Raw genomic sequence first — 26,295 nt, 5'->3', positions numbered from 1 at the left:
GACCTTCTTTTCAAAACGTTGGGTGTGTCTAAGGGGTGTTGAAAGCGGAAGACAAAAGTTCTATCCATTTTGTGATAGTAGGCTAAAACATTCTCCTCTTTTGTGAGTCCCTCCGTTATCGCTTGAATGCAAAAGTTCTTTCCTTCCATGACTCGCCCAACCGGAGTTTGCTCGGGTGACAGTTCTATTCTACTAGATCAACTTTTGTCCATCTCGAAGGGTTCATCATCTTCAGAATCTAAGGGGATGAACTGCCTGCCCAGTGGCGGTTCTCTTGGTTCAGCCATAGATGAACAGGCTAAAGTGGGTAATCACCGGCGAAAGATATTACACTCCACAGTGGTGGACGAGGTTACACACCGGAGCGTTGGAGCATTACAGCTGCTAGTCAAGAAACTAACTTTTTCATATAATCTGAGCGTCTGAATTCTTTTGGAAAAAGATAAAATAAAAATAATAATAATAATAATAATAATTAAATTAAAAAAAAGCGTCCGAATTCTACCAAAATAGAAAGAAAGAAAAAGTCTTGCCTCAGCTATTTTTATATATTAATGACAACGATGCAAAGCTAAAACCATGATGCCTCTCTTTCTTCCTCTCCTTTTTCTTTCCTCTGTTGTCTGTTCTCCCTCCTACCGAAAAACTCTATTACCCTTTAAACGTGTGTTTCACTAGTGCAGGTGCAGGCTTTATCCCCTCTCCCCAATAAAGCTTTTGTTGTTCTACAGTTTTAAACCTTGAATGTGGGAAGGAATATGAAGGAACATGACAATTATAATTTTTTAGTTACGCAACGACCAAGCGATATCCTCTCCTCTCCCCCCTCCCCTTCCTTTCTGATTCCGGGGTTATCTATCCGTCAGCATATAGGTCTGTATTCTTCTCACCTTTCTCCATCACATATTACGAAAGAAACTTATTTTAGATTTTATTAAATTTTATAGAGCAAATTGCACTGGCACCCCAAAATGAAGGCTTTAAAACACTGACACCCCACTTTATATTTAAAAAACATAGACACCCCATTCATTAAACACACTAGTCCATTCTGTTAGTAAACCCATTAATTCACTGTTTTCTTTTTTTTAATTTCAAAAATACCCTTATCAAAATTAAAGGGGAAAAAAACTAAGAAACACACGTGTTCTATTCTCTCCTCTGCTTCACTCTCTCCACCGGCGGCTCCCATTTTCTCCGCCGTCTCCACCACTCTTCCTCTCGTATCCGTCTCTCTAGAATGGAATATAAACGGATCGGCGGGGGGGGGAGGGAGGAAAGACAAAGCAAATCATGATATCGCGGTGCACTATACTAGCAAAAGATCTACATTTGCGATGAGAACCCTCATCACCGCGCAAAGGTTTCGAAATGAAATACGCAAGAAAAGTGATTGATTTTCTTTAAGCTATAGAATAATTGAATTCGCTTGGTTTTTTGTTGTTTACCTTTGATTTATTGGATGTTGGGGTTGAACGCGTGTGAAATCTTCCGTGGATCTTCGGATTATTTGGGTGTGCTTGTCGATGTATTCCGAACCCTCCGTCTCCGATCGGTGCGGTGAGTGTGGATTCGTGAAGTGGTGAGGAGAAGATGACACGTTCCGGCGTTCCTATGTTCGCCGTCGTGGGGTGAATTTTGTTTTCCTCATCCTTTGATGGGAATACTTCTTTGCATCTTGAGTTGGTGTTTTGCTGGCTTTGTTAGGGTAATTTTTTTTTTCTTTCTCTTTTTTCTTATCTATTTTTTGGTCTTTGTTATTTGAAGGTTCTTCCGCGCTTGTAGTGGACAAGGCAAGAAGTCCGTTCTCTTCGTGTTCTGGGGGGTCGTTTTTGAATCTTCGACTCCTTGGAGCAAGCTTCTGTCGCAGTTTTCTCAGGTAATTTCCATTCTTGTTCTGTTTTTCATATGGAAATCCGGGAAAGAGTGAAAAGAAAGTCTTACAGAGGTAATATGATTGTGACCAAAGGAGGTGCCATTATCGACCGGAGCAAGGAAGAGGAGAGGAAGAGCGGTGGAGAGAGTGAGCCAGAGGAGAGAATAGAACACGTGTCAATCATTTAATTGCCTTTTTTTTTTCTCTTTAATTTTGATAAGGGTATTTTTGGAATTAAAAAAGAATAAACAGGGAATTAATGGTTTCACTAACAGAATGGACTAGTGTGTTTAATGAATGGGGTGTCTGTGTTTTTTAAACATAAAGTGGGGTGTCAGTGTTTTAAAGCCTCTATTTTGGGGTGCCAGTGTAATTTGCTCAATTTTATAAGATGAATAATGAGATAGACCTATGTACTCCTCTCACCCTCCTCTCACTCTTCTCTACTAATATTTTACATATTACATATTACGAAAGTAACTTACTTTTCAATTTTATAAGATGAATAATGTGTAGAACCCGCAATGAATGTCTAATGAAAAAATATGGACTGACTCGAGTCCGGATTGTTCCCTCGACAGACTGTTGACCAAGGCTAAAGTAATAAAATATTTTTTTTTTAATATTGTATTATTTTTTACTTATAAACCCTATACAATTTTTTATTTTAAAAAAGAACCTACATAACTTGTAATTTTAGAAAAACCCACTCTTCTGCCTCCCTCTACCTTCCCTTCCCCAAACAGAAAGAAAAAATAATATTCATGTGGAGGAGTGGAGGTTGGGTTTTTACGAGGATCCAAAAGTTCAAACTTCAAACCGACCAAATTCAATTTAATACAACTAATCTACAGACCGATTTTGGTGGACTCATACAACTGTCGCTTACAATATTTATTAAATGACAAATTACATATAAATTCCTATATCCCTTGTGTCTACAGTTAATCAGATCTTACTACTTCAGGAAGAAAAAAAATTATTACAGATACCCTTTTTAGTTTTCAATTCTTAATAGTAGGATTTTTTTTTCAGGAATACTATATGTAATTGATTGCAAATAACCTTGCGTGGGAAAGATCTGTTGGTCTAAGAATAAATTTCCTGAGAAATAAAATGACAAATCAACTGTAGGGCTGAGAAAGCCTCAGCTGAAAAAATCATGAGAAAAAATTTCACTACATTCACAGCAGCCGGAGACGGATTGAAGATATGTACAAGGAAGTTGATGCTGTCATGAATAACGATGGTTGCGAATACAGTGACTTATGAATCCTTAGGAACCCACTACGATCACCATCTATGACTTCTTACGTCAAAAAGCGTATCTGGGATCCAGCTTTCCCAACATAATTTATGGAAGAGGGGTCGAGAGAGAGAGAGAGACAGAGAGAGATGAACTTCATTGAAATAAAATGGGTTGGATAAGGATATAATCAACTGGTCAACGTGAAAGGAAGGATCAGACACAAGTCACACACACAACACAACACATTTATATATGATTACATCAAACAGGACTGACACACTTGAAAAATCTCTAACAAATATAATTCTCTGCTTTCTAGTTCAATCACTCACCACTCGGGTCTCACCTTCCCTACCGAAAACTACTGAACAACATTTTTCTAAGATCAATCTAGTAAAGACTGAATCAAAACTCTTTTGTGTGTTTCAGTTGAAATCTTGATATCCCAATACAATTCCCTTTTTAATCCACAAGAACATAAGCAACTCAAAACCTGGTTTAGTTTTGGATATAACCTATGACTCAATTACAGACACTGTACAAACAAAACCATGAGAACACCCACCTATGTACACAGTCAAAATAGACAAGAACCCACTGAAGAATTTTATTACCTCTCCAAAGGGCTAGAAGAAGATGCCTCTTGCCTCGGTTCTCTCAGATACCGAAGTAATGTTTCAGCCTGTGGAATCACACAACCAAACTCGAAGTTAGGACCAACTCTTCTTAGAATTGATAAGGAAGAAAACAAAGATTTTGTGAGCAACACAGACAAGAGCTATTTAACTGGCTACTAGAGCTACACACCAAAATTTCTAGTTCTCTACCACCACTTGGTACCACAAGAACAAATGATGCAAAACCCATGGGGGATTTCCATTGATTAGGAGGGATGAAGGAGAAAATCAAATTGGGTAAATTTATATCCTCACCCAAACTATAATTATTACCTTGTGCTTAGCTCTTACGGTTCCTGACTGCGACAGAGCCACCAACGGAGGGATTCCACCCTCCCTAACCAACAATCCCCTATTCTGTACACTGTCCGCGCAAAGCAGCAGGAGCGTAAACACAGCGAACTCCTTCCCCTTCGTCGATCCGTCTTCGATGGCTTCAACCAAAACCGGAATCCCACCATCTCTGACAATGCCCGTCTTGCCCTCTGGAATAGCAGCCAAACTGCTCAACACCACCATAGCCTTCTCCGCCAAACCGCTCCCCTGTTCCAAAACCATCCCCAAGAGCGGTTTCACGGCTCCGGCACTCACGGTCTTTTCTTTGTTCTGCCGCACCGTACAGAGCTTGTAAAGCGTAGTAAGGGCGTCTTTCTTCCCGCGAGTAGAACCGTTCAGGAGAAGAGACACCAATGGTGGAATAGCTCCGCAAGCACCGATTGAGATTTTGTTTTCTTCAATCAAAGCGAGACTAAGCAGAGCACAAGCAGCGTTCTGCTTCGACACCTCGGTGCCGGTTTTAAGAACGTAAATGAGAGGCTTTATAGCTCCAGCATCGGTAATCAAGGATTTGTTATCTTCATGGAGAGATAAATTCAAAAGAGCTGTTACAGAATGTTCTTGCGCCCACGGATCACTGCAACGGAGGAGCGGAATCAAGGCCGGAACAGCACCGAATTTACCAATAATTGCTCGATTCTCAGATCTGTTCTTAGCAAGAAGCCGTAGCTTCGCGGCGGCCAAGCGTTTGGTTGCAATGGACGGAGATTGTAGACCTTCAACGCAAGCCTTCACGGCTGGTTCGAGATTCATCGGCGTAGCACTAGCATCGTCGAGGATTTCCGAGGAGAGATTCTCTTGCTGCATACATCCCAACCACGACTCCAAGAAAGTTCCACTGTTAGAATATGTTTCCACATCACCGGCGTCAGGATTATCCACATGATCAGGTGACGGAAGGCAAGCTAATCTGTGCAATTCACCGGAGATGTCACTGCTGCAAACAGAAAACTCAGTAAAAACTTGAGAGAGTTCGAGCAGATCGGATTCAGGAACAGAGGACTTCTCTGGCTTGTTCGTCTCTACAGCGAGCTCTCTCAGTCTAAAATCGATCACAGATTCCGACAAATTCTCAGAAATTACTCCAGAATTACCGTCGGTGGCAGAAACAAATGAGTTACAAGAATCATCTTGGAAGAAATTGGAACGAATCGTTCGCATGGAACGACCAGGAGTTCTCTGAACCCTAGAACCATGGAGAGAAGATATGGCAGTGGAAGAGTAACGATTCTGTGCCGTTGAGAGAAATCGATTGGAGTGAGAATCCCCTGCCAGCGAAACCATGGTGGAAGAAGAGATCAATCAGCTCAAGTTGTATGGAAAAGAAAGTAAAGCATCTGAAGCGGAGAAGAGAAATAAATAACGTTTGGTTAGATTTCTAAAGCTTTCGCTCCTAAAAGTGGTTAAAATACGAAACTCGAAAGATTCGATAATGGCGGTTCTACAAGAGTGGGTGTGACTTGTGAGAGTGTGACACTGACATTCACTTTTTCGCTTTATATTTGAAAATTCTAATTTCTTTGGTGGAGGTTGCCGGAACGCGGGTCCCCCGATAACCCGATACGATAATCTGAGTCTCCTGACTTATAACGTTGTCTTTTAGGCTTTAGCCTTGCTGGCATTTAAGCGCGAATTTACAACTTTTTTATCTTTTTTTCGTGTTTATTAAAACTGTATATTATCTGTCGTCCACAATCTATTCTATCCGTTGATCTCATTCTGATCAGACGGTTCTGAGTCAGAAAGACATGTCATCTAGTCTGTTTTGTTGCTTTCACTTAGTTTCATGCGGCAGTAGATGGTGACATTTGGATTCTAGCGTCGCCAAAGGCGACTTTGATTAGATCCACGAAGCACCATCTGATTCAGCACGTGTACAAATGAAATTGAATCAGTCTTGATTTCTGGATTGATCTTCATCGTTCAAATGGCACCAAGTTCACTTGTCGCCATTTGCCGCCGTTGTCAGACCAGGTTTGCTGGTCCAGATCCTCTCCTCTCTTCTCAACCGGAAAGACGATCATACCCTTTATCAAAAGAACAAACAAACTGACAATGTTGGTTGCAGGACACTCTCTCCTCTGTAAGAGATAGGAAAGGAGTGAATGACATTTATTCATATTTAATTTTTTAATTAATAAATTAATATAAAATACTTACCCTTTTTGGTAAGATTAAATGATTATTAAAATATTTTAGGGCCAGCTGGAGAACAAATCACCAATGCAGGGTACTTTAGAAATTTCATATTCTAGGGATGGCTTTTCTTTATCTGAATGCTGGCCATAGAAATTTGTCTCCCTTTTATGAAAAATCGAGAAAAAGAAAATCATTAAGAGAAAATATCCCCACGCTGCCGGCCTGGTACAAAAATGAAAATTTTTTATTTAATCCCCGGGTTATGAAGTTTTGTCGATATTAATTATATAAAGCTCCCCAAATGTAATTGAAGTATTCGTAAACAAATTTGGATTAATTTTAGATTTTTTTTTTTTTAATTAGAATATAAAAATGAAATCACTTTTTCCTTTTAAAAATAAAGACGAAATCATGCCTCAACATATACTATTATTCATAATCGGGTGGAATCCCATATAAATCTACTCTTCAAAAGTTTTTCAATCATATCCTTCAACATTTTATATTGGACTAATGATCCACATCAATTACTTAGGCTTCTTTGGAGTTCCTTGCAATTATAGTCTAGGATTGTCATGTGTAGCATCTAATTATCCAACTATCATATTAAAACCCGATATTAAGAAAATTTGATCTTAAATCCCTAAAATTTTCTCGAAATTTTAAATCCTTTTCTTCTTACTTCATAGCGGGTAATTGCATTAGGTGAGAGGAGGATCCACTGTGAAGCCTTTGTAAACTTCTATTTTTACAAGTCAAGATTAGATCATTCACATTATTAATGGTTGAATTGAAGAAAGAGGAAGAAAGAGAATATGAAAAGAGAGAATAAAGTAGAAATGAGGAGAGAAATTGTAGAGGAAAATCAATATTTTCCGAATATTGGGTTTTAATTATAATTATTAGATAATTACTCGCTATATATCACAATCATAGATTCAACTTAAAGGGAAGCACTAGGAGGCAAATTATAGAATATATCATATATGCATCCTTGTTGGAGTAATCATTGAAAAATTTTGTTTGTCAAATCTATTAGAATAAACACCTCAAAATAGCGAATCGAAAAACAAACAAGAAAAAAATACATATAAATTTAACATTGATTCACACACCGATGTGGTATGTTACGTTATCAAAAGAAGAAGAATAAAAATTTCCCTATAGAAGAATAACATAATGATATCCAACAACCAATCGCCAAGAACAACATTACAAAATCTTTTACCCAAAACCATAATTAAAAATCTCAAATTTCTCAATAATATAGTAAACAAACATAAGATATATATATATATATATATATATATATATATATATATATATATATATATATAGACTCACTCCAATCAAGTTGACTCATTTGGTAGAATCATATCATACTGTGAGAGCCGCACTCCCACTACAAATCTTCGCAAATAGTTCATTTAGGTCACTTACTAAAATATGTCAGTACAGGTCCATCTTTCAAATCATGTGTAAGAGTTCAAGTCAAAACATAACAAAATCTTGTACAAAGTTGACAATGCAAGAACAAGGGTGTGAATGGAAAACCCAAATCTGCTCTTGAATTCACATTCGTATCTGTTTAACGATATTTAAATCCATTCAATTATTAATAGGATGCGGATATGATATACCCCTTTCTTACCAATTATTATCCGTCCGATAAAATTATCCGATTAAGTTACTTATTTGTTTTTTTCTAATTTTTAATTTGTTTGGAAATATGTGACTATTTTTATAGATTTTCTACTAAAATAACTATCAAAGTCAGTTAAATTTTTAAATTTCAAACTTAGTTTCATAAATAAAATGGTAAAAATGTAAATAGGTAGTCAAAAACCTATATTCAATTTGTATACATGGCTATTTAGAATAATCTATTTAAGGAAATAATTATCCGATTATTATCTGAATCCAATTGAATTCTTTCGAAAATTGATAGAATATTATCCGATTTTGTTCAAATATAATAAGATATAAAAATGATATTAACATTAACCCCATGCAAGAACCTATTGTTGTTTTTTTTTTTTTTGGTCAACAACCGTGTTGCATTAGAAATGAAAATCATTATGTTGTTGTCTTTTTATCATCATCTTCAATATTATTTGTTTATAAAACCTTTTATCATTAAAAAGAAACCTCTAAAGACTAATCTATTTATACCTTATTGTTTCGATGAGAACAATTTACTCGGAAACAGGGATCAGAATTCCATCAAATAGTCTTTAGGCTGACTTATTCATCAACTAATTTGCCAAATTATTAATCAACCTTGGAGTATAATGCTCACATTAAAGAATGAGACTAAATGAAAAAAAATCCTCAACAATAGGTCTAATCAAAAGTTTGGGTAACCTCAACTAGACCTTATTGATGACTAGAATTTCATTTCAATGTTCAAAGTGGCTGTTGATAATATATCGATGTCTATTCTTTATTCAAGAAAAATGATACATTGCAATTGGGCTTATATTGTATTTTCAATGCTAATATTGAATGTTTCAACAATGAGAAAAGAACACTCTTCAAGCATAAGTAACTTCAAGCCCTCCAAGGTGTATTTGTAATAAAAAAATAATTTATATAATAATATTTTTTTAATTAATTAATCATTGTTATTGTCTAAGTCTTCTAGCTTAAACTCTTTTATTTAATAAAATTCTTATCTTTGACAGAAGAAAAAAAAAGTTATATGCAGTATTTGAAATTTATGCCCCCTTTCAATCATTTTCCTTTTTTTTGAGTAAGAAACCAAAATGAAAGATTTATGCCCCCACAAAAGATTGAAATCTGGCCCAAATCTAAGCAGGACCCATGGTCATTTATGCAAAGAAGCTTTCAATGTCACACACTCACATGTTTTGACTTGTCACTTTCCTGTCAGGGGAGGTGAGCCTTTTGTATTCCCTTACCTTTTCATTTTTCTTTTATTTATTTTTTATTATTTAGATTTCACTTTATTTCTGCTAGTTCTTCTTATAAGTGGCTTTTTTAAGGATTCAAACATTTTTATACATACTTGACTAGTGCTATTTCAAAGCTAATGGAACGAGTTGAGAGGTATTTTACTATTTACATCAAATTGAGATCTTCATCAATTGTCATTAGGTATACGGTAGATGCTCTCAATTCTTGAATGAAGAAATGATCTGGACTCTAACGCTGCATTTGTTTGTTAGAATAAAAATGAGATGGAAAAAAATTTGAAAAAAAATTGAAAAACCAAAAGTTTTCATTAAATTCTAAAAATGTGGTTTGTTTTGTTCATCAGATAAGAAATGTAGAGACAAATTTTATTAAAATAAATAAGTTTGTTTGGTGAGATGGTGTGTTAATTTTCTCATTTCATGTTTTTTTTTTAAATTCTACAAAATATGTGGGTTTTGTGAAAATAATATAAAAAACTAAAAAGCGAGATCCAAATTTAAATTTTTCCACTTCATTTTTATAAACAAATTGATAGTTTAAAGAAATTTTCTAGGTACATTTCTAACTAGTCACATCCAAAGTTAAGATTAAATAAAATAAGAAAAATGATAATTTTCATCTAGACCCGTGTATCCTATAAGATCAATTAAGGACAAAATGTGATTTTTTTTGACGAAAATACCCTCATATCTATTCTACATAAGATTTGCTTAATGTCTTATATAATTAAATCCAACAATGAAAATCAAAAGAGTGGGGGTATTTGCATCTTGTAAATTTATGAATTATTAAATCTTTAAATATAAAATCAAATTGTGTAGGTTCACTTGTAAAACCTATTTTTATTTTTACATTTAAAAATTTATAAGTTTCTTAATTTACAAATTCGACTCCATAGATGCATTGCATCTCCGTATCCTTCAAAACTTGTCCCTAAAATCTTTTTCCAGCATCTCAAAATCCCGAATTGTCTCTGAAGATATTCTCCGTAATCTCCTTCCCAGGTAATTGGAATCGAAAACACTTGAATTTTTATTTGTATATCTAACTCGAATCTGTGTTTTTTTTTTTTTTTTTTTTTTTTTGCTCTTTTCAAAATGTTATATTGCTTAACTGTAAAAGTTGAAGTTATATTTTTCTTGTTTAGTTTATCTTGAGGCGCATGATGTTATTTCAATCTGTATATCAATATGTATATGTTTGTTTGATGGAAAAGATTCTTTTACATGTATGGCTTGATCGACATGATTAAGAAAAATTGGTTGGACATGGAATTGCTGTTGTTTTGATATTTGAATCTTTACCTCTTGTTAATTGGAAAATTTTGGAGGTTTCTTGATGGGTTCAATTATTTTATTTTATTTTATTTCAGAACCTTTCAACCCAGATTTTTACATGTTAAATTTTGCTCCTTCGAAAGAAAAATTTTACACGAAAGGTTTGATTTTGGTTTTAACAAGTGGGGTCTTTTTATGACTTGATGCTAACTACCTTAGGTCGTAGAGTACCTTGTATATTTATGTGGCTTATCCCCAGAAACTGTTGCTTCTGCAGCTAACAAAATTTATCGCAGGTTCCATGGTACAGAGAACCCAAATTATGTTATGGAGTACTTTGAAAGCATTGGTTTTCAAAGAACCCATATCACAAAACTCTTTTTCAGGAAGCCTCACTTGTTACTTTTACGGGATAATCCTTTCTTTTAGTGGCGGAGGATTTGCGCAGGCCAAATGAAGAGGGATTTGGAGGTCGGATAAATAAGGAGTTGATTTTGTAAATTAAGAAACTTAAAAAAAAAAAAAAATTTACAAGTGAACTCACACAATGACATTTTATATTCAAAGGTTTAATAATTCATAAATTTACAATATTCAAATACCCTAATCTTTTGATTTTTATTATTGAATTTAATTGTAAAGACATGATGCAAATCTTACGATATAATAAATATAAAGGTATTTTGGTCTTAAAAATCACAATTTATCAGTTAATTGATCTTGTTAGATAGCTTAGAATAGATAAATGCAAAGTATCTATTTATTTAGGCTAAAAATTAACATGAATCAAACTTTAGGTAAGATGAAAATTACCCTAAAAAACCTTCTATCAATTAAATCCACCGCAACCTTTGAAATTTGAATGCGACCTCCTCCGTCCAAAGAAGAATGGATAGACTTGAAAAAATTCTACAAACCCATCTTGCTAAACTTGGTCAGAAAAGTCTTCGCCATTAAACCAGGGACTGGGATTTCCACGCGCCTCGGAGGAAGCGAGTGCAGTAGAGACTAGAGAGTGGCGATCACTCTCTATAGCCGACAAATAACCACACGGGCATGAACAGCACAATGATGTACGAATTGCTAATTTTTCGGATCAGGAGTCAGAAGTCAAGAGTACCAAAAAGGGAAAGTTACTTTTGGGATCCACCAATAGTCGCAATCCCACGTGATGGAGTGAGGTTTAGTGTTGTATAACTTGTATGGGTAGCGTAGGAGAAAGAGAAACTGGAGAGAGAGAAAATGATTTGTTTTGTTTTGTTTTGTTTTTCTGTTACAACTTACACAGCCACACGGTAGTGTCTTTCTGTCATGGGAAGCGAGTAGAACACGTGTGTGGTTAGCGTCTGCTATCCAAAGTCTTCACTTTTTACCATTTCCTGCTGGATATGTCTCCAGTAAAGTTCCACTCCTCATTCCTCTTTTGAATTTATTTAACCACGTGTAACATTTGTGCCACGCGCATAAAGCGCTTCAAAATTGAAAGACAAATTAAAAAAAAAAAAATTTAAATTTTTTTTTTCTTCTAAATATTAAATAATTATTTCTTTAACGAACGCCCTTCACTGTGTTTTTACGGTTAATTATTGTTATCTAAAACAAATATTTACTGTTTAGGTGACTTGAGAACTCTCTTTAGTTAGGGTGCGGTTTCTTTGTAAAAGTGGGGTAGGAAAAAAAAATATATAGATAGGAAATAAAAAAAAATTTGTTAAAAAAATGTTAAATCATGAGTTTCATATTTTAGTTTTCAATATTTCTTCACAAAATTTTGTAGAATTTTGAAAATATGCATACCCTAAGGTGAAATTAATTTACCCTCAATTAAATATGTATTAAAAATCAAAACTCAAATCCAAATTAGCTTTAGAATAAAACCCAACTCCCTTTTTTTTTTTTTTTTTAAATTATCAAACAATTAAAAAAATCCAAAATAGTTGTGGTTTAACTTTATAAACAGACCCTTTCTTTTCAATTGCATTTTTAATTTTATTTGATAGTCGTGTTTTTCTAATTGTTTGATAAAAATTAAAAAAGGGGTGTTGGGCTTTTAATAATTAAAGATAATTTAGATTTTAGTTTTGATTTTTATACTATTTTAGGGGCAATATAGTATTTTACATTTTTACACTTAAAATAAAAAATATTTTTAGCCAAATTTGGAGTTTACAAAATATTTACGTAAGTTAATTTAACCTAAGAGGTGAAATCTAGGTAGATTTCACCCATACTATCAAAGTGTTAAAGATTTGAACCATAATTCAATAAATATTTTTTGATAAGATAAATCTAGAAAAATTTTCATGCCACCTCAAAAAAGCTTTCAAACTAACCATCAACTAAGGGCCTATTTGGTTACATGAATCTTGGACTCTACAGATTTGAAGACCTATACTCGTTTGATTATGTAATAAATTTCTAAATTCATTTGAAATTTTACACTAAAAACGTGAAGACATTTATGGGTATATGGTGAAATCCAAAGATTTCATCCCTATTATAAAAGTGTCAAACATTTAAACCATGTTTTTAGAACGAATTTATAGATTTCATTTCAAAGATTTAGCCCTAAACAAATCATACTTTTGGAATTTAGGATTCAAAAATTGTTCAACCCCCTCGATTCATGAAATCCAGAGATTCACATTTTTACACTAAAACTAATTTTGTTTTTTGGGTATGGGGTGAAATCCGAGGATTTCACCCATACTATCAAAGCGTTAAATATTTTTTAAGATAAATCTACAATTCAAAAAATTCAAACTAACCATGAACAATTAGTTTACAATCTTGCCTAGAGATTTGAGCTGAGATTTGAAATCTCTAAATTTTGAAATCTACAGACTCAAGTACCCAAACCCTAAAATCTTCAAACTTAAGTAACGATATATAGGCCCTAAACAAATCATACTTTTGGAATTTAATTCAAAAATTGTTCAACCCCCCTTATTCCAGCAAACAAATTTTGTTTTCTTTCGAACCGGCTAGCTTGTGCACCCTTGACTAAAATTTTGATCAAGATCTTCTCCAAATATGACATTAAAGTCCTTCAACCCGCATCGACGAAAATGATCAAGATCTTAAAATCATTGACTTTTATTCATACCTTAACACCTTAATTGAGAACAGAGGTAGAGCTACACAGAGTCGAGCCATGGTCTCCCATTTTCTGAAATTTTCCTTCTCTTTTCCAATATTTTGAAAAAAGAATTTTCTAATCTTTCTTCATGTATGAAATATCAATGTTTAAACTCTTTAATTTTTTGAAAATTTTCCCTTTCTTTTCAATCTTTTGAGATATTTTCTTTGATTCTCTTTACATTTGTAAAATATTAATACTTGATTTTAACATCAAGAAAATAAATAAATAAATTTATTGTATTTTATGTGAAATATCAGTAGTTGATCTCTCTCAATGTTAATATTAACTATGCCCTACTTGAAAAAAGATAATTCAATCATTTTTTTTTTCTCGCATCTACGTTAATATGAAGAGCACTTAGGTCAAGTTGTAACTCGCAAGTGACATTTTGTAAATTTTTTTTCTCAAGCATTCATCAAATGACCAAGTTTTAAAACAATTTAAAATTAGTGGGCAGCTTTGATTATAAATGGCAAGTAAAACATTTTATTCATTTTATGGCACAACATATGGAGCCATTCATGCTCTTACTTATCTAACTTTTTGCCCTCATGCTAAAAATTGTTAATTTGAAATGGAAAATTGACTCATCAACAAGATAAGGAGAAAATGATAGTTAGATACAAAGACGAATGTTTGGAATCCAAGAAAAAAGGGCATTGAAGAAAGTGGGTTGATAAAGTGGAACAATCAAAGAGTTTAATCATTTAATGTTAGACTACTTAGAGTTTAATTATGAACCCACAAAGCTCTACCCGTGCTGGCATTTGGGGAAGTGATTTAAAGTCCAAAAGAGAAGGCCAGAAGCATTGCTTCATGGATGGAACAAGTTAGGAGTGCCTAATCTTCCCAATTAACCTTAATTGCATTTGATTATTTTTTAATCAAAACTCTAAATGGGTGGGTTAAGCGAAGGAAAACATTCTCTATTGCTCACATCTCTGTTATTTAGTATAAAAGTGCATTGTTGTGCAGGACAGAAAGCTGTGCATAACAACGGATTTTTTTCCTCGCTTCACTTAGTCATCTTATCTAATCATTCTATCCAATTTCTTCAATTCTAAGAACTTGCTTTGACTCTATAGAATATTGTATATGTGCAAGACAGGCTGCTTAGGCTGATTTAGTTTAATTAATCAAATTTAACTTGATGGCCATCACTTCAGAGGTTTTGCTTAAGTGTGAATGCCTTAAATAATTGCATTTATCCAGAGTTAGGCCAGAAAAAAGGAAGACTAGGTGTTTGGTTAACAACAATTTGGTTGAGGTCAAACAGAAAACATGGATTTTCAAGGTATGATTCACACAGGTACCTAAACATTATATCCTTATGTGATGTCAGCCACTTTATTATTTGTATTTGTAAAATATTTGATTTTACTAATTAGAATGTTGAGATTAAATTTTTACTCTGTAACTCTTAAAATGTTCTGGAGCAAAGCTTAAGATAGCTTAAGATAAGGCATGGAAAATTAAACTATGTGAGGAGTTTTGTTCAAATATACAGATATACATGTCTAATTTCACATTATAGCAGGGACAGGCTTCAGTTTGGACATGATTAAGCCACAGGAGGGCACTTTTTTTTTTTACATATTTCTATTGTCAGTTTAAGATTTCTACTCCAAAACTCTTGCAGATGTTGTGAATCTATCCAGGTTTTAGTTGATTTATTGTGAATTTGTATTGGTAAAAATGATCAAGTATTCAAGTATCAGTATTGTATTGCAAGAGTGAATTTAAGAGACATATCATATCAAAGAGGTACCAAAAATGCCAAAGATACAGAGATACAGATGGAAATAGTCAAGAAATGCAAGTTTCCAATGCCTTAAAGTTGCTTGAATCAAGTATCTCTGTGTATGCATTCCAATTAGACTTGTTAAACCTGTAATGGTCAATACGAAGGAAGATGCAAATAGTTTTTAAAATAAGTACTACACCAACCTATATTGGATCAATTCTATTGTTAACTCACTGATATCAACATGCATCCGTTGATATGATAGACACCAATGCTAGAAACCCTGCAAATAAGAATGGATCAAGTGAAAATTGAAAAACTGAAGGTAATGTAAGATGGGTAAAAAACTGTACTGGATACTAAGCTCCAGGAAGTTTCTGACTTTGAAAAGATGAACCCAGGAATGGTTTTACCACCATCTCGTGGGAGGATAAGCTTTTGCACTTCAGTGCATCATATGAGACAAATAAAAAACACAACTGTATGACATTTTCCTCTGTGCACTTCAGTCTACTAAAATGTTTCTCTGACATTTTTTTTCAAAAATTCTCCTCACCACAAAAAATCCTTAATTGTTCTCTAATCTTTCACTGAAAGCTATTAAGTGGTCCTTCTCATCACAGGCATACCCTCTCTTGCAGTTTGAATACACCTCCCTTTGATCTGACTTTGCTCCTTAATATAACCTAAAATTTCTACTTTACTTACTGATCAATTATAACCTTAAAGCATCTTGTGAGCCTGTGGCAGCAGTACAGTAACCATCATAAATCCCTACAGGAAACATCTCAGCAAGCTGAAGTAACAAATTCAAAAACCACCACCTGGTCCACCTCATTACAAAGAATCTATTAGGAAAAAAGTGAAAGTGATTGAACTGCCATATCTTGGAAGTGATCCAACACAGTAAGCCTCTAGAGAAAAATATTAAGAAGTCACCATTTTCAAAAATCCTTCCCATAACATAGGGAAACCTTTGCTATACTCTACAATCTTTCACTGAATGCTATTTCATGGTTCTCTCAGTTGCAATCCCAGGACACCTCCCTTTAGCCTAACGTTATGCGCCACCACCCCCCCCCCCCCCCCCCCAAAAAAAAAAAAAAAAAAAAAAAGGAAAAAAAGAGAAAAGAAAAAGGTAAACTCTATAACCTAATATTTCTACTTTGACTACCCATCAAACTCTAAGCTTGAAAGGCTAAAAGATCTTCTTAGCCCATGCCAGCAATATAGCAACCAGAATGCATCACGAAAGGAAAAATCCCTACAGGAAACATCTCAGCTAGCTAAACAAGAAATTCAAAAACCACTACCTCATTTACTAAGGGGGCAAAAAAAAGGCTCAAGTGACTGAACTACTATATTTGGAAGTGATGCCAACACAAGTATTTGCTGCGTTTGTTTGCAAGGGTGGGGGGGGGGGGAGAGAAGAGAGGATGGAAGAAAAAAAAAACATGTGGGTCCTACATGTAGTGGGGTGAGGGAGAAGAAAAGGAAAGGAAAGGGTTTTGTGGAAAAGTGATGGGGGGTGGGTCCCACTTTTACTTTTCCCAAACTTTCCTCAAAATCCCACCAAATATGTGGGGTTTTAAAATAGCATGGGGTGGGAAAGTTGAACTGCCACATCAGCAGACAAGGTTCCTTGATTCAAGGAACCTTGTCTCCCACTTTCCCACCCCAAGCAACCAAACACTCTACCATTTTAGGATTTAAAGGAAAAGTAAGAAATTTACACATTTTTCAAGAATTTTCCCACCCCTTTTTTCCCACCCCACCTTTATTCCAGCAAACAAACGAAATTTACACTACTATAATTGTTAGGTTTTTTATTAAAATCTATATTATCTATATATTAAGTTTCAAAATTAGTTTTTGCATTTCTTTTCTTTAATTGTTTTGTTTGTGTGTGGGACCCTTGAGGTAAGGGTGGTAATGAGGCACATGAGGTAAGGGTGGTAATGATGCACCATGAGTAAAGGAGGCCCTTCATGACCTTGGTTATGAGGCTCTTCATGACATTGGTCGTGGGTCTTAAAGGTCTTGATCATGGTGATGAGGTGGACTTACTTGAATGGTGAAATTACTCAAATTCTAACTCTTGACATTCATTTCTCATTTCAACTTCATGACCATTCATGGCCATTACCATGAGTGGGGGTTAAGGTCTTTGAATGGGTTAAATCCTATTCATTTCAAAGAAGTGAATATGAGAGTTACTTCCCCAAGTAGTGGGGATGTTAGGTCAAGGGGGTTTATTCACATTAGTGGAGGAGGGACAAACCATTAATTCTCCATTAGTGGAGAATTGATTCTCCCTTTGTGCGGAGGTGTGGTTTGGGCCTATATAAACCCAACCCTTCCTTGCATATTGTGTGCTATTGTGACTCTCCTCACTAACATTATTTGTTTTACAAAGTTCATTTCTATCTTGAGTTGTCTAAGTGTTGTGCTCTAGCTTTTGGCTCCTTTAAGGGACTAGAAGAACTACCTCATCTTCTAGTTGGAGGTTGCTTTATCTTGGAGGTGGTGGTGCGAAGAACCCTTGGTAGTAGGGTGCATCAATTACCTTAAAGACAGCATCAAGGTGTGACTCAACCTCATCAATCAGTGGTTCGTTCGGTTGCTACTTCAAGCTCTTCAAATTTGCTAAAGACGATCTTCATCTCTCAATTGTATTGCGATTTCATCTTTGTATGTTTGAAGAATTTGTAATACAATTACCCCAACAAGTTCCTTGCAGTAACAGTTAAGAAGGGCACCAAAGCAGAGGTGGTTCTTTGACTCTTCAGGAAGATTAATGAAGTAGTTTTCTGCAGCAGCAACACCTTTGGCTTTACCGACAATATCCATGGTTAGCGTGATCACTTGACTCTTGGGTTCATGCCTCTTCTGTGCATGGTTCTGAAAGCTACATGGCAAATGTAAAAGTTAATATCACAAAATTGAAACTAGTAAACTGTGAAACAACAGAGAGCATTGCGCATGTTTGGAACAGCTTTTTGGGCTTCTGCTTCAGGACAGCAAAACCAACCAGAGTTGTTAGTTTTGAGCTTCCCCCACCTCATACATCACAAATAAACCCCTTCCTCCTCCAGTTTCTTAGCTTTTGACACCAAGAAAGATGTAATTGTCCGATGCCTATCAGTCTTGGACTCCAGAAGCATAATCACCAGAAATCTGTAAAAAAAACATCCACACAGTACAGCCCCATCAAAGGCAAAATTGATTCCCACCCAATTAATTTCTATGTCCAACATGAACGTCCCACTGTCCCAGACTACCCCTCTGAAGTAGCCAAAGGAGGCAACTACAATTGGCACAGGTATTAGAAAAAAATATGTTCAGCTGTACAAGGCTCCTGCTACTGCAGGTTCTCAGAGGGGCAAATTTATGCAGCCTTTCTCCCCTCTAGAGAGGCTATCTCCAGGTATTAAATCCCCAACCTGATGCTTGCAATGATGCAACATAACCACTCGGCCAAAGCTTGCCCCCTAAGAGGTCATGAGTTCAACTCTCCTTGGGGTTTACTCATCCCCCAAGAACACACAAAGAACTAGAGGTGAAATTGCTGAAGTGACATAAAATTCTGTGTGTACTTATTGTCCTTCTTTGATACCCAATGAAGAAAATATAAACAGAAAATATGACTCAATTCATTAACTCAAAGTAATAAGACTCCATCACCAAAAGCAAAATATGTGATGGTTGCTATGATTGTATTACCCATTATTTTCTTTTGGCATGCGTCAATCACCCTACTATTTTATGTGAAGGTTCCTATGACTCTATTACCCATTCAGTTGGATGTATTGCAGTAGTACTTAGTCAATTTCACTTTCATTTTGTTTTCATAAGTTATGGCTCAATCTACAGGAAACATGCTGGTTTCTAAAGTCAAAAGTATTCTCCAGGGGTTCAGCATTGGTGGACCAACGTTTTAGCAAAATTGAGATGTAAACTAAGGGATTCTCAAGCTGGATGGCTCTGGAGTTGTTTGATGTTCTGTTATCTGTATCATCTTTATTCAAGTTTTTGTTTGTAACCCGTAACTCTAAAGATACCGGTATTGTTGCTATAGCTGCTCTTAAGCTTAGGCAACCTAAGTTAACAAAAACAATACTTACTGATGTAATTACCCTTTTTACATGAATAATCTTTGTTTTTGTTTGCATTAAAAAAAAAATCAGCAAAGCAAAATGAAACAAAATAAAGCTCCACAAATCAAGCAGAATAAATTTTGATTGCTAGAGAAACCGTGTATCCCAAGTCCTTTCATCTCACCATTAAAGCAGGGTTGTACAACTTCAACTCTCGAAGCCTCTTGACAGCAACACCCACCTCCCATTTGTGTACTCTCTTGGATTCTTTTAGAAATTTATTCAGCTGGGTTCGAACACTGAGCTCTGAACACCTTTCTTTGAATAAACTTTATACAATGCTTCTTCTAAATACTTCTTCGAACGCTTCTCTATATTTTTTGTCCTCCCACCATGCAGTGCCATTTTCAGCAATGAGGTAGGTAATTGATGGGCTGGCTGAGGAAAGAACTTGCTCACAAGTCTAAGTATTTTTCTGATCAACTGGTTTCAGATTAGCTGAGCATAACAGTTCCACCGCTAGGGCTCCAGCACATGCCCTGAAACTGAAAGAGAAAATAGTGAGCAATTCTGGAGAGGTAGAAGAGGAAGGATTGCCTGGCAGTACAATTTGTTGACCAATGGCCACCTTGCAATTCCTCTCAATGCATAGTTGGTAGAGTGGTAAGATCCATACTTGGAGAGGTTATGAGTTCGACCTTTACGGACGACAAAACTCCCTCTAAGGATGTAATCAAGGTGCGTGCAAACTGGCTTGAATGAACCTCGACACAAAAAAAAACCTTGCAAATTGCCTTACAGCAAGGTAAGCTATCCAAATGCAACACTAAAAGCAAGGTTTTTTTTCGCCCAAAATAAAATTTATATTGAACTCTCCAGCCTCAAACTGGAGGTTGAAAAACCTGCGTGAGCAAGGAAAGGAGGTGAGGACAACCACCAAACTTGATTCAACATAAATTTTCTAGCCCCTTTAGCTAGAAAATCAACATGGCTATTGTTTAACATATTTATATGACAAAATTGAATAACACGAAAGTGAGTGTTTAAATTAATTACATCTCCCAAAATGCCTGCACTAATCGACTGAGCAAACCGATTAAGAGAATACATAGCAACTAAGCAATCTAAAAAGATCTCCACATGAGAGATTTAAAGAGATATAGTTAAATAAATTGAGTCTCTAATGGCCTCACATTCTGAGGCCAAAACTAAAAAATCAAAACTTGCAATAGACTTTGCCATCACAAAGTTACCACCGAGATCCCACATCAAACACCCTCGACCACCGAACATTGTGTTGGCATCCCATGAGCCATCACAAAATACTTTGTAACACATTTCTAGTGAATGAGGTGGTGGCATAGAAACCGACTGCATCCTCGTAGGTAGTTCTTGCACAAACATATAAGACATACGATTGATAACATAATAAAAATATAAGGACTTGAATGACACACGTGTCTTAAACCCCTGGTGGTAATTATTTGCAATGTAGTTGACAATTGATCTTCACTTGGTATTATACTGTAGTAATACATTGTAGAATCCATTGAACCCATTGTTGGTCAGAACCCAAAAGGCTAAGGGTATCTCCAACGGAAGTCCATTCCATTTTATCTGTTACCTTACATAAATCTAGCTTAAGTGCCATAAATCCCTTTTCTAATTTTGATTTTTTCATTTGGTGGAGACACTCACATGTTAAGTAGATATTATCAAATATTGATATTTCTGTAATAAAAGCACTATGGGTTTTTGCTAAAAAAGTAATAATAACCATGTTTTTTGTATTTTTTGGAAGCAGTAAAATATTTTTTTTTCCTGATAGACACTTTTGAGAGCTCCATTATCAATCCTATCTTTTGTTTGGTCTTGATTTTTTTTTAACGGTAGAAACTTCAAGATTTTTTATTTTTTATTTTTTTGACGCTTTTATATAATTATTATAAGTGGTCTTTGAACTCTCAAATTCTAGGTAGAAGCATTGGTCATTTGCCAATAGATGGATTTTTATCACTTCCAGTACTGACATCCTCCTGTTTTATCCTGTTGACCACTAGATGATGAACACCTGTTTTATTCTAATCCTATGGTTGTAAAATTTTAACCATTTCACCCTAAAGTATTTCTCTCCTCCCTCCGTCTTTTCCCTCTTTTACTCCGGCAACCCACACACCTCCGGCATCTCATTTCACTCTTCCCTCTTCTCTCTTTGACTCCGGCAACTCCACCGTTATTGTGGATATGGAAACTGGAGGGAAAGAAACTCAGTAGATGAAGTAAAGGCGAGAGCTTATCTGTTTCCAAGATTTGGCTCTTGTCAAAAAGAGTAAAATTAAATCTTAACCATTTCACCCTAAAGTATTTCTCTCCTCCCTCCGTCTTTTCCCTCTTTTACTCCGGCAACCCACACACCTCCGGCATCTCATTTCACTCTTCCCTCTTCTCTCTTCGACTCCGGCAACACCACCGTTATTGTGGATATGGAAATTGGAGGGAAAGAAACTCAGTAGACGAAGTAAAGGCGAGAGCTTATCTGTTTCCAAGATCTGGCTCTCGTCAAAAAGAGTAAAATTCCTGCTTCTTTAAGATCTCGTATGATAGGCCTTCCTTCTTCTTCTCTTAATGGTGCCTTGCCGTTGGCAAAAAGAACTCCAGATCCATGAAGGGTCATTGTGATCTGTATTTCTTGATTTATTCACTCAATTCATTTTCTCATTGAGCATTTTTTCACTCAGGGAATCCAAATGGGTAACAGTTATGCTTCTCTGCAGAAATACTCTTAAAAGTGAAATACCATAAAGGAGATTGCTTATATGCTAACATGTTTGATCTTTGTTCTTCCACTGCTAATCTTTATGAGCTCAAAAAAGTAGCAGGGGTTGCAGAGGATTCAATTTATATAATGAATTTTTGAAAAAAAATGCCCTTCTTCTTCTTCTTCTTCTTTTCCCTTTCTATGTCTCCTGCAACGAACAAGTCTCCAGAAAAACAAGCTTCGAACACCAGAAACCGAAAACCCAACCCAGATCTAAGAAGAAGAAGAACAGAGATCTAAGAAGCAAAACTAGAAGAAGCAGATATGAGACCGATCGCTTCGCTTCAGTGATCGCTCGATTCCTCTCTCGATTCGCTTCGCTTGAGTGATCGCTCGATCCCTTGATTCGCTTCGCCAGCGATGAGTCGGTGTTGCCTGAGGTGAAGAGGGAGAGCCAGCCGAAACAAGAGAAAGAAAAAAATAAAGGATAAACTGTTTAAGTTGGAATAATCGTAACCGTACGATTAGAATGAAATACGTGTTGAAGATCTAATGGCTAACTGGAGGAACTGGAGCCTGACACGAACTGGAGCGGATAAAAATCCCCAATAGAGCTACCCTTCGAGATTTTTGTTGAACCAATATTAGTAAACAAAAAACCTTAGCATTTTTCTCTAATAAAGTTCCCAACATTTACTTAAATAAATATTTATGTACATGAGTCTTTATTCAAAGTACAATAATTCAAAATTCTTGAGGAGAAGAAAAATAGAACCATGACAAGGGAGCTGTAGACTTCAGTATTTGCAGTTTTCTTGATTTGTACCAAACTCAGAAGAAAAAAAAAATGAAGAGTAATCCAAAAGGAGGAATTTATCCTTTAATCTCACATTCTCACCTAGAACCAAAAAAATAATAAAAATAATAATACTAATAAAAAAAATTCCTCAATTTTGGCTGGAAGTGTCCTTCTCAAAGTTCCCAACCAAACCTTCCCTCTTCATCTTCTCCTCTTTTGATTTCCTGCAGAAAATAATCCACCCATTCACCTCCAGAGCTATACAAACCCCAATCAAGGTGGATAGAGCTAAACAGTAAGCCAATTTGGCATAAGATCTGCCAATTCCCATCACATCAAAACCCTGAAACACATTTACAACCCCCAACACCACACAACCATATCCAACAAAATGGTGATAAGATTTCCAGTACTTCCTGAACTTGTTTGTTGTTTTGGGTCTAAACAACAATGCCAGTGTCTGCAAACTTCCTAAGCAAAATGCTGCAAATCCAAGCTTCCTGTGGATACTATATTCTTCCCCTGGAGATAACTCCCCTAGCCGAACTCCAATGGCGAACCCTGCTGTACCAATCAGGAACGCCGATAGCTGGATTCCGGCGTGAGCGTAGAACCAAGCTGGACCCAATGCGTTTATGTGTCGGAGGTATCTTGCCGTGACAGCTCCGACGGGGAGTAAGAACCCCCAAGTGACGGCATTCAAGATGCCGTGCACGGTTTTAAGGGTTTTGATGTCGCTGTGTTTTGAGGTGGCGGAGCCTGACAAGACGTCGATGGTGGCGACGGAGGAGAGGTCGGTTGCGGTGGTGGGATGGATGGTTGGAGAATAGCCTTGTACGTATAAGCCTCGATTCCAGACGTGGTGAATCTTGGTTTTATTTGGGACGAGCTTCAGTGTGGCGTAGATTTGGACTGAGGCACCATTCTGTACGGTGGCGGTACGGCCGCCGGAAAGAGTGGCGGTGGAGGAGAGTAGGTGGTTGTCGAGTGCTTGAGAGAGGAGAGGAGAGCGTTGGAGTTTCACGGTTGGGTCGAGAATGTAAGGAAGGACAATGATTACGCCGGAATTGGGGTCGGGGAAGGCGATGAGGGCGCGGGTTCCGGTCATCTCCGCCGAGGAAGGGTTGATGCCCCAAGCAACCCAACCAGATGGAGAGATGAAATTGCCGAAAAAGACGAGATCAAGGGTGGCATTGTGAGGGTAAAACGTCCAGGCAATGGAGGCTTCTTGGGTAGGAAGTGTCATGCATTTCTGATAAATCTTGGTGGGTGTAATGGTCGTACAGTGAGTTGCAGTTGCCATTTTGGACTCTGAAATGAGGAGAAGCAGGAGAATCAAGACGACCATGGTTGGGATGTGTGAGTGGTCCATGGGTAGAGAGTTCCTTGCAGGTCTGCAAGGAACTATGGTACTGAAAGTGAAAGGAAGGCTGTGTTATCTTTATGCTTGTCATCTGTTTGTTTAAAGTCCTGAATGAATTCAGTTTTTGAAACTCAGGAGTACTGCTTAACGTTGAAGGTAAGCAATGGACAAACGCCATGTCTGTGAAGAGAAATGTGGTTGATTTGTTTTATTGGGTTGGTGGTAGTGGTCACTTGTAAGTGGGTTATCATCATGGCTGATCATGTGTGGAGACTTCACTGGTTTTGTAGTTTATTTTGGATTTGGATCTTATTTTCTGGTGTTATGTTCTTTCCAAGTCGTTTTCAGAGGACTAAGATGAGAAAGGGAATTGGAAGAAGATCATTATTGTTGTCACTATTCATTAACATTAATGAGGTTAAGCTTGAACTTGAGTACTTGACTTTGAAGCTAAGTTAATGTGGTTGGTGGTCGAATTGGATGTTAAATGCCAATAATGTCATAATGGACACAAATCATTCAAGATTTTTTCTAAGAAGGTTCTTGAGCATGGAATGGCTTATTACATGGAGGACTGAAAGTATTTTCCATTTGAAATCTCAGTTTTTGCCATAACCATTTTTGACTAAGTTATAGGCATGGTTTAGAATGGTACATTTTATTTTAGATTTTGAGACTGGATTTAATTTCTGGTGTTTCTTGTCTTGAAAAATTGACCAAAGTCATTTGAGAAAATCGTTGTGTTTCAGGTGATTTTTGAAGCATAAAGTGAAAATTATGAAAATTATTGCTTCAAGAAATAGTTTTGATGCAACAACTTTGAAATTTGTTGCATTTGTTTTTCAAAGCAAAATTTGGGTGCAAGCTAGATTTAATTTAAACAGTTTTAGGAAATTCCTACTTCTAATAGGATTAAACTATAGTGAGATTTTTATTTGCTGTAGTGGCTACAACATGCAACCAACGGTCGATATTGGGCCAGGACTATAAGAAATGATCTAATGTTGTTAAATCAAATAGCTCGGGTACCTTTGTAAATAAATTTTCTTTTTTAATATGTAAAGAATTTATTCTTTTTTAATATGTAAAGAATTTATTATTTACAAAAAAAGATTTCTTATTGTAAATTTGCAAAATCAAATCCCAAAATTTACCCACGAATCAATGATTCCCTATCCCAAGGAAGAACAAACAACCCATCTAACCCATCTTTTATGAAAGGGTTAACTTCAAGAATCAACTATTCTCCTATACTCTAGTTATGGATTAGCATTTGTCAAAGTTCAATTCTTCAAGAATCAACTTTTGCAAAATAATGGACTAAGATCTGTAGCAATTCTTGCATTTAAAAGATTTGGAGAGGTCAGGATAAAAACCATTTCCCAAAATGATGAACCAAGATATGCATCTAGAAAAGAATGCCATAAATTATAAATTACTTAGTACATCTCATACCTATAAAGCCCGGATCATATAATGGATTCTTCAAGCTTAGTTTGTAGAAGCCATGATAAAGACTATTCCCCAAATGATGAACCAAGATCTGCATAAAAAAAAAAGAATGCTATAGATTATAAACTACTTAGTATAATTCAGTTCATAGCTAAAAAGCCCAATAGAACCATATAACGGATTCTTCACCCCTAATTTGACAAGGAGATTAGGGTTTCAAAAGAGCTCTTGACCCTTGAAGTGCAAAAGTTGATTATTGAAGAATCAAACTCGATAAATGCTAATCCATGACTTGGGTATAAGTGAATTGTTGATTATTGAAGAAAATCTTTTGAGAGGAAATGACAGTGGAGTTAGAAGAAGAAGTATATGAATTGTTATGTTTCTTTGGGTAGAGAATCATCGATTTTTAGAGTCGGGTAGATTTATGGATTTGTTTTTACAAAATT

The 26,295-nt window shown here is 35.9% G+C and overlaps 2 protein-coding genes across 2 annotated transcripts; both read right to left on the bottom strand.

Annotated features, from left to right (window-relative positions):
• Positions 1-2,329: 2,329 nt before the first annotated feature.
• LOC149002930 (uncharacterized) lies at positions 2,330-5,595 on the bottom strand. Its single transcript, XM_089138934.1, has 2 exons — positions 4,076-5,595; positions 2,330-3,807 (listed from the first exon to the last, which is right to left on the bottom strand). The coding sequence occupies exons 1-2, from the start codon at positions 5,420-5,422 to the stop codon at positions 3,736-3,738; spliced, it is 1,419 nt and encodes a 472-aa protein (XP_088995060.1). The 5' UTR covers positions 5,423-5,595; the 3' UTR covers positions 2,330-3,735.
• Positions 5,596-22,917: 17,322 nt separating this feature from the next.
• LOC149002929 (Auxin-responsive family protein) lies at positions 22,918-24,593 on the bottom strand. The gene has a single exon (XM_089137335.1). It carries the CDS (start codon positions 24,401-24,403, stop codon positions 23,180-23,182), a length of 1,224 nt encoding a protein of 407 aa, XP_088993461.1. The 5' UTR covers positions 24,404-24,593; the 3' UTR covers positions 22,918-23,179.
• Positions 24,594-26,295: the final 1,702 nt, after the last annotated feature.

This window comes from Hakea prostrata, chromosome 10 (assembly GCF_041222555.1).
Source record: "Hakea prostrata isolate BN-2017 chromosome 10, UWA_Hpros_2, whole genome shotgun sequence".
Taxonomy (NCBI): domain Eukaryota; kingdom Viridiplantae; phylum Streptophyta; class Magnoliopsida; order Proteales; family Proteaceae; genus Hakea; species Hakea prostrata.
Note: the sequence above shows the minus strand (reverse complement) of the source record. Positions and strands in the feature narration are given on the sequence as shown.